This window comes from Palaemon carinicauda, chromosome 39, assembly GCF_036898095.1.
Source record: "Palaemon carinicauda isolate YSFRI2023 chromosome 39, ASM3689809v2, whole genome shotgun sequence".
NCBI lineage: Eukaryota > Metazoa > Arthropoda > Malacostraca > Decapoda > Palaemonidae > Palaemon > Palaemon carinicauda.
Genome location: NC_090763.1, coordinates 9,123,211 through 9,133,210, shown reverse-complemented (window position 1 = coordinate 9,133,210; position 10,000 = coordinate 9,123,211). Strand labels below are relative to the sequence as shown.

At 31.1% G+C, this 10,000-nt stretch overlaps 1 protein-coding gene across 1 annotated transcript in view; it reads right to left on the bottom strand.

Moving 5' to 3' along the window:
• Positions 1 to 2,587: 2,587 nt before the first annotated feature.
• Positions 2,588 to 10,000, bottom strand: part of LOC137631491 (limbic system-associated membrane protein-like) — a 124,478-nt gene continuing 117,065 nt past the window's right edge. The window contains exons 5-6 of the mRNA XM_068363254.1: positions 8,678 to 8,892; positions 2,588 to 4,541 (exon numbers count right to left, since the gene is read on the bottom strand). Of these exons, the coding sequence (XP_068219355.1) occupies positions 4,432 to 4,541; positions 8,678 to 8,892 (325 nt within the window). The 3' untranslated portion in view covers positions 2,588 to 4,431. The remainder of the gene's footprint in view (positions 4,542 to 8,677; positions 8,893 to 10,000) is intronic.

Here is a 10,000-nt window from a genome sequence, read left to right as displayed (position 1 = left end):
ATGAATTCGTGATGTTCATCCTCTCTGGTTCCTTGACTCCAATGATTTTATCATTTTCATGATCCTCAGTTCCTTAATTGCCATGGCTTCATGCTGTTCATCCTCTCTAGTTCCTTGATTCCAATGATTTTATCACTTTCATTATCTTTAGTTGCTGAATTCCCATGATTTTATCATTTTCTTTATCTTTAGTTGCTGAATTCCCATGATTTTATAATCATCACGCTCCTTGGTTCCCTGATTCCCACGATTTTATCATTTCAATACTCCCTAATTCCCTGATTCCCATTATTCTATAATCATCATGCTCTTTAGATCCTTGATTCTCATTTTAATATCACCTAGTTTCTATAGTCCCATCATTTTATAAATATCATGCTCCCTAGTTCCTTTATTCCCATGATTTTATAATTTTCCTGTTCCTTACTTCCTCGATTCTAATGATTTCATAATTTCAATGCTCCCTTATTCACTGAATCCAATCATTTTATAATTATCATTCTCCCTAGTTCCTAGATTCCCACGATTTTAGAATTATAATGCACCCTAGTTCCTTGATTCCCATGATTTTATTATTTCAATGATCCCTAGTTCCCTGATTCCCATTATTTTAGAATTATCATGCTACTTAGTTCCCTGATTAAAACATTTTATTATTATCATGCTCACTATTTCCTTGAATCCCATGATTTTATCCTTTTCATGCTCCCTAGTTCCTTGAATCCCTTCATTTTAACTTTTTCATGCTCCCTAGTTCCTTGAATCCATTCATTTTATAATTTTTATGCTCCCTATTTCTTTGATTCCAGTAATCTTATCATTTCAATACTCCATAGTTCATTGATTACCTTAATTCTATAATTATCATTCTATCTAGTTCCCTGATACCCATGGTTTTATAATCATCAACCTCCATAGTTCTTTGTTTCCCAAGATTTTATTATTTCCATGCTCCCGAGTTCCTTGAATCCCATGATTTTAACATTTTCATGTTCACGAGTTCCTTGATTCCCAAGATTTTATTATTTCCATGCTCCCAAGTTCCTTAAATCCCATGATTTTAACATATTCATGTTCACCAGTTCCTTGATTCCCAAGATTTTATTATTTCCATGCTCCCGAGTTCCTTGAATTCCATGATTTTAACATTTTCATGTTCACGAGTTCCTAGATTCTGATGATTTCATCATTTTTATGCTCCCAAGTTCCCTTTTCTCTGTGACTGAATAGAGAATGGCATAAAAATATCTAATGCCAAATACTTTTATCCTCTTTATATATCCTGTTTTTAAAAATAATAATTTTGTTCAAGTGAATGGCTATATGGAAGGTATTCCTTTCAGATGTTTTGATAACTATATTTTTTTTTTTTTTTAGTAGGATCCTTATTATCTTTATAGACGGACTGTGACTAAGCTCGAAAGGAAACACCAGCATAACCCTTTCACTGCCATTGGTAACTTGGACAAAGTTGAAAAAGGGGGAAACATCTTTTAAAATAACCCAAAACATATCAAGTTGGTATTCATTGGAAAGGACTTAATGAGAGCTTTTCAATAAATATCAACAACCAAGGATTCGTGTTGTCTTGAAAGACTTTGCTGTATCAGAAAGTTTATTAAGTTCACCACTGGCAGTGAAAGGGTTAAGGTAGTGACACATTTAAGGAAAAGTAATGATTAAATAACTTATCTACCGAATTGTCCACAATGGTCTGTCAGCACTTCTTCCTCCTTGTGTTATATTGACCTCATATAACTAGAGCATTAAGCAAAAGTAGTTGTTATGCGAAAATATATTAACTAGGTAAATGATAGCAAATCTGATGATAGATTGCAAAATAGAAGAGTAAGTATGTGTGCATATATATATATATATATATATATATATTTATATATATATATATTTATGTATATATATATGTATATATATATGTATATATATATATATATATATATATATATATATATATATGCATAATCATATCTATATATACATATGCTTGCATATATACATAATTATATATATGTTTATATATATATATATATATATATATATATATAAATATATATATATATATATATATATATATACATATATATATATATATATATGTATATATATATATATATATATATATGTGTGTGTGTGTTTATATATATACATGTATATTTACACATATATATATGTACATATATATATATCTATATATATATATATATATATATATATATATATATATATATATATATATATTTATATATATATATATATGCATATGTATATAAATATATATATGCATATATATATATATATTTATATACATATGCATATATATATATATATATATATATATATATATATATGCATATGTATATAAATATATATATGCATATATATATGTATATATACATATATATATATATATATATATATATATATATATATATATATATATATATATATATGTATATATATATATATATATATATATATATATATATATATATATATATATGTGCATATATATATGCATATATATATATATATATATATATATATATATATATATATATACACACACACGCATATCCTAGAACTCCTAACTCATCGAACATCTAGAGCTGGGCCACACCCTGACCTTGCTAGCTCGTCTCATCTCGGGATTAGGTCCTGCATCATCTTAGCCATCGTCAGCTGCGATTAACTTCCTCTCCAGCTGTCTGTTCTCCCACCTCAAACCCCATCACCAAGACTTGTAATTGGCTGGAAATGGACGGGAATGACCCCTTCGCCCCAACCCCCACCCCCCACCCCTTCCTCTGGCAGGAAAAGTTGTACTGGCAGACTTCGACTTCCTCCATCTTTCCCACCAAACGCGGCTGGGTACTCGCTTTTCCATTCCCTTGGAAAATTCAAATTTCCCCCCTTTCAAAATTGAATTTCCTTCGCCTTTATTTAAGCCGCTTCCTTCGTCTGATGTAGGCAGGCGTCTGTCTTCAAGATTGGCTATATCATGGACTAAGTGGTAGCTTCCATCTAATATTGGTCTTTTAACCATTTTACGTAATGATTTCCATCTATGCCCATTCCCTACCACTGGTATCTTAAGGCAACCTAATTTTATGGTGCATTATTGGAGTCTCACGAATAGAGAGAGAGAGAGAGAGAGAGAGAGAGAGAGAGAGAGAGAGAGAGAGAGAGAGAGAGAGAGAGAGAGAGAGAGAGAGCATTTAATGCCATCAATATACATACATGTATATCTATGCTCAATCCCCACTGCTTGTATCTTAAACCGACCACAGTTTTGGAGCATTATTTGAGTCTCACGAATAGAGAGAGAGAGAGAGAGAGAGAGAGAGAGAGAGAGAGAGAGAGAGAGAGAGAGAGAGAGAGAGAGAGAGAGAGAGAGAGAATAAAATGTTATCAATATACGTATCTGTACATTTGAAAAGCAATGATAAGGATAAACTACCAAGTTTTACGTGTAACAATAATCAAATCAACAATTGAAATTATGATAATTTGAAAATTCCCTGCAGTCATAACGGAAGTCAGTCATATGAATGCCTCCCAGTATTTCAATAAATTGGATTTGGATATTCTCAGGATATGCTAATTTTCGTAACTGAGCTGTTAAGAAAGATAGAGAAAATACACTTATAGTAGAATCTATCCTTCCGTTTATAAACCAACATTGTTATCTTAATCCTTATTTCCTTTCCTCACTGGACTATTTTTCCCTATTGGAGACCTTGGGCTTAAAGCATCTTACTTTTCCAACTAGGGTTGTAGCTTGGCTAGTAATAATAATAATAATAATAATAATAATAATAATAATAATAATAATAATATTTCTTTAACTCTCTTCCTGTAAACTACTTTTCCACTTCATTCAAAGTCGCCAGCCATTTCACTCTCACTTTCTCCAATATTTCAAGAGATTGAAAGTAGATATCCACAGGATATACTATTTTTCGTACCCGAGCTGTTAAGCAAGATAAAGTATACTTACAATAGAATCTATTCTTCCATTTATACACCAACATTATTATCGCAATTCTTAATTCTTTACTCTCTTCCTGTAAAATACTTAACCCCCTTCACCCACAGTCACCATTCCTATCCCTTTCTCCACCTGGCAATATCACATCCATCCCCTCACATACATCCCCCACCCCTCTATCAGCACCCCTACCCCAACCAGCGCTACCGTAAGCCACATCACATCCAAAAAGAACAGAGAAGGAGAGAGAGAGAGAAATCTGAGGAACTGACTTAGAAATATCATTTTTTTTTATCCTCTTAAATTTAGCTCTATTTTCCTTTTGGTATTTTAAGACACACATTAAATCCTACAGAAATTTAGTTGATTATTTTTTTTAAGTTCATCCCTTAATGTCTTACAGACAGAAGCATCGATTGATCCCATCATCTGCCGAAGAAGATGAAGGCAGAACAGAGGGAGAGCAGCGCTAGGAAGGAAGCCCTTGGAACCGCCGTTGAGCTCTCGCCGTGTTGCATCGCGGCTGGGTGTTCTCCTGTAGGAGGAAAACAGGATATGAGATGCGTAAGATATGGATGCAGTTGGAAAGAACACAGGAACACAGTAAGGAACACTGTGAGTATGATGATTAAGATGGTATGGTTGGTAAGAACATATTTTATTTGCTTATGATAAAACATTATTAATGAATAAGAAAATAGTATTTTATGATGAATGGAAATGTTGGTATAGTTGGTAAGAAAATATATTAGTTGCTGGTGAAAAAAAGTATAATAATGAAAAAAAAAATATTAATGAATAAAAAAATAGTATTTTATGATGAGTAAGGTTTTGGTATAGTTGGTAAGAAAATATATTAGTTGCTGGCGAAAAAGAAAATATAATAATGAAAAAAATATTAATGAATAAAAAAAATAGTATTTTATGATGAGTAAGGTTTTGGTATTGTTGGTGAGGAAATATATTAGTTGCTAGTGAAAAAATATATATATATATAAATGAAAAAAAATTTAATGAATAAAAAAATAGTATTTTATGATCATTAAGATGTCGGTATAGTTGGTAAGAAAATATTTTAATTGATGGTGAAGAAAATATAAATGAATAAGAAAATAGTATTTTGTGATGATTAGAAATGTTAGTATGGTGGGTAAGAAAATATATCAATATCTGGTTGAAAAATAATGATAGAATAAAAACGAAAATAGTAACTTATAAGTATTAGAAATGTTAGTATGGTTGGTAAAGAAGTATATTAATTGCTGGAAAAAAAGTTAGAGAATAAAAAAATAGTAACTTATGATAATTATAAATGTTAGTATGGTTGGTAAAGATGTATATTAATTGCTGGAAAAAAAGTTAGTGAATAAAAAAAGAGTAACTTATGATAATCATAAATGTTGGTATGGTTGGTAAGAAATATATTAACCACTGACGAAAAAAAAATATCAATGAATAAGATATTAATGATAATTGGAAATGTTAGTATGGTTGGTAAGAAAAATATTAATTGCTGGTGAAATAATTATTAATCAAATGAAAAAAAAAATAGTAACTTGTGGTAATTAGAAATACTAGTAGGGTTGGTAAGAAATATATTAATTGCTGATGAAAATAATAATAATGGAGGAAAAATAGTATTTTATGAAGATTAGAAATGTATGGTTGGTTAAGTAGTATATTAATTGACGGTGAAAAAAAATAATACATTAATAGAAAGAAAAAGAAGATAGTAATTTATGATTATTAGAACTGTTGCTATGCTTGGTAATTAAAATAATATTAATGAATAAAACAAAAAGTAACTTATAAAAAATAGGAATTTTGAAATTGTCAAAAAGACAAAAACTTATGGATAATATACAGAATTTGATCTTTCAATTTCTGAACCATATATTATTAAAAAAAAAAATGGTTTGACAATGTGAAGGACATGTTTTTGGGAGGAACCCGTATTACTTTTCTATGAAATATTATATTATATCCCTAAGGAATTATTTTTTTTTTTTCTGAAAGAAACCGAAGAGATATTCCTTGCTTCAGTAAAACTTGCGTCATCTTAGTAAAATCATTTATAGAAATATTTTGATATATCTCCCCGGCTGGAAATTCTTATCTCCATGATTTTGGAAAACAAGACTTGGTCAAGACTGAACATTGTGAGATTGAGATTGGGAACAAGCTGGACAATCTCACCTTTCAGTTTCGGAAAGAAAATGTCAAAATCATATTACTCGAAAATACACAACCTTTGATATGATATTTTTTGAATTTATTGATGCTCATGAAAATCTAAAAATTATAATTTTAATTACACCATAATATTTTACTTTCCATAAACTATTTCTAATACTGAAATTTATTTACCAGAATGAGATATATTTAAAAATTTCAAAAAGATGTATTGTTCTCGGATTTCTGACATATGAATACCACATTCGCAATGAAAATGTCAAAATCACATTACTCAAAAATACGCACAACATTTGCTATGATATTTATTGAATTTATTGATGCTCGTGAAAATTTAGGACATTATGATTTTGAATATACTATAATAGTCTACGTTCCATAAGATATCACAATTATTGAAATCTACTTTCCTGAATGAGATACATTTAAGAATTTCCAAAAGATATATTGTTGGCTTTGTAAAGAGATATATTCTTTATCCTCAGTTTCATGCTGTGATGACGTCTAGATTTTCTTACGAAATTGTTTGGAAAATACTCAAAATTCGGACATCTCACGTGAATTTCCCAAAACAAGAGAAACTTACATGTTTGAAATTTTTTTTGGGCAAGATCAACATGTTGTTTGGCATACGAGAAATGATTATACGTTTGTTTTTATCGAAAGTATTAATTTCAACATGGACTGATATCCATTCCATAATTTACTTCTTCCATTGTGTTCTAAATAATATAATTAGCATTATTATTTAATGTTAGGTTAGGTTAGGTTAGGTTAGGTTACGTTATGTAACTTTGGTTTGTTTATTTTCAAATATTCATTGTTCTGTTCTTATTTCTCATTGTTATTAGGAAATATTCTTTGTAAGAATGTGGCCGTTTTCGATACCCAAAGGTATTTCTGTCGTATAATAATAATAATAATAATAATAATAATAATAATAATAATAATAATAATAATAATAATAATAACATCTCTTTTAAAGTTTGATGAAAACCCTAATTAATGAAAGGATCTAGATAGTCACAAATTTACGATATAAATATATATATATATATATATATATATATATATATATATATATATATATATATATATATATATATATATATATATATATATATATATATATATATATATATGTGTGTGTGTGTGTGTGTGTGTGTGTGTCTGTGTGTATATATACATATAGATGTATATATATATGCATACATACATATATATATATATATATATATATATATATATATATATATATATATATATATATATATATATATATATATATATATATATATATATATATAAATTCATTGTTATTATTATTACTTGCTAGGCTACAACCCTAGTTAGAAAAGCTGGTTGCTATAAGCCCAGGGGCTCCAACAGGGAAAATAGCCCAGTGTAAAAAGAAAACAAGGAAATAAGAGAAGTAATTAACAATTAAAATAACATGTTTTAAAAACAGTAACAACCTCAAAACAAATATTTCCTATATAAATTATAAAAAAACTTTAACAAAACAAGAGAAAGAGAAATTAGATAGAACAGTATGCCCGAGTGTACCCTCAAGCAAGAGACAGTGGAAGACCATGGTACAGAGGCTATGGCACTGCCTAAGACAAGAGAACAATGGTTTGATTTTGGAGTCTCTTTCTCCTAGAAGAGCTGCTTGCCATAGCTTAAGAGTCTCTTCTACCCTTACCAAGAGGAAAGTAGCCACTGAACAATTACAATGCAGTAGTTAACCCCTTGGGTGAAGAAGAATTAGTAATCTCGGTGTTGGCAGGTGTATGAGGACAGAGGAGAATCCGTAAAGAATAGACCAGACTATTCGGTGTATGTGTAGGCAAAGTGAAAGTAAACCATAACCAGAGAGAAGGACCCAGTGTACTACTGTCTGGGCAGTCAGAGGACCCCATAACTCTCTAACGATAGTATCTCAATGGGCGGCTGGTGCCCTGACCAACCTACTACCTATATCAAATAAAGAATAAAGCACCACAAATGAAGCACAAACGAACACACATATAAAGATCTATAATAAAAAAAAAAATAATTGATCGATCATTGAGTTTTCAATATCCATAACACAATACAGAGTTCACTGCATTCATGTTTAAAGGTTTAAAGGACACCCATGAATGGCAGAAGCAAGGGACAGTGACATTTCCCTGTTAAGCAGGACAATGCCCTAGAGACTGACCATCAGGGTCCTAGCCTCCAACTCTACCCAAACTAGGACTAAGGAGGGCCAGGCAATGGCTGCCGATGGCTCAGCAAATAGACCTCTAGGCTCCCCCAAACATCGCATCCTTATCTCACAAGGATGGTGAGGTTGCAGCGATCAAAGAAACAAACGAGTTTGAGCGAGACTCGAACCCCAGTCTGGCGTTCACCAGTCAGGGATATTACCACATCGGCCACCACAACCCCTGAATTGAATAAAAAAGGGATAAAAATCCCAGGTTTCCAAACCTTTCAGGACGTAGACGCTGACAGTGGCCGGAGCTGCGTTCTCTGGGGCACAGGTGTAGTTCCCGGAGTGTTTATCTCGGACGTTTCGAATAACGAGCTTCGATCGTCCGCTGGGCTCGCTAGCGCTGCTGCTGCTGCCACTGCTGCTGCTACTGGTGGGGGAGTCATCGGTGACTTCTTTGCCGGAGTATTGAACGACCTCGCCGTTGTGGTACCTGGAGGAGGGGATAAATTGGGAGAATTAGATTCGATAGAGAATTTGGATTCAATTTCTAAAATGTGGAAATTGTACCTGAAGGAGGGGAGAAGTTATGAGAATTAGATTCGAAGGGGTAGAGAATTAGGATTGATTTTCTAAAATGTGGAAATGGTACCTGAGGAGGGGACAAGCTGTGAGAATTAGATTCGAATTAGGAATGACTTTTTAAAAAGTAGGACTGGTACAGTTGGCTTCACTAATTCCTGTAAATTAATGTCTCCTAAACTTCTCATGAAGTGTAGCGGAATTAATGAAGCCAACTGTACCTGAAGGGGAGAACAAGTGATGAGAATTAGATTCGAGGTGATGAGAATTAGGATGGAATTTAAAAAAAAAAAAGTGGAATTGATATCTGAGGGAGAAGACAAATATTGAGAATTAGGTTCGAAACGATAGAGAATTAGGATTAATTAAAAAAAATGGGAATGGTACAGTTTACTTCATTCATTCTGGTACACACCAAGGGAAGCTAAGGAGACTTTAGTGTACCGGAATTAATTGAGCCAACTGTACCTGAGGTAGTAAAGACATTTTGAGAATTAGATTCAAAGAGATGAGAATTAGGATTGACTTTTAAAACACTGGGAAAGGTACCTGAAGGAGTAAAGACATTTGGAGGATTAGATTCAAAGAGATGAGAATTAGGATTGACTTTTAAAACACTGGGAAAGGTACCTGAAGGAGTAAAGACATTTGGAGAATTAAATTCGAAGCGATGAGAATTAGGATGGAATTTTAAACAGTAGGAATGATAATAATTTTTCTTTATTAATAATTGAATGAAGTGGATATTGCATTTAAATGATTAATTTTTTCATAAACTTATTTATTTCATAACTTTAAAAAAAAGTCATCTATCTATTAATTCTTAATTGGAATTAGCATTTTTAAATATTATATCTTTTCAATTTAGGGTGTCAATTCTATTATTATAGTTAATCTTCTTTATAATTATTATTTATACAGGATATTTTCATGTAACTTTTTATATGATTTACTATCTCCTTTATAACTCAGGAAATCTTACCCTAAAAAAAAAGAAAAAAAAATGTATTTGACTTATT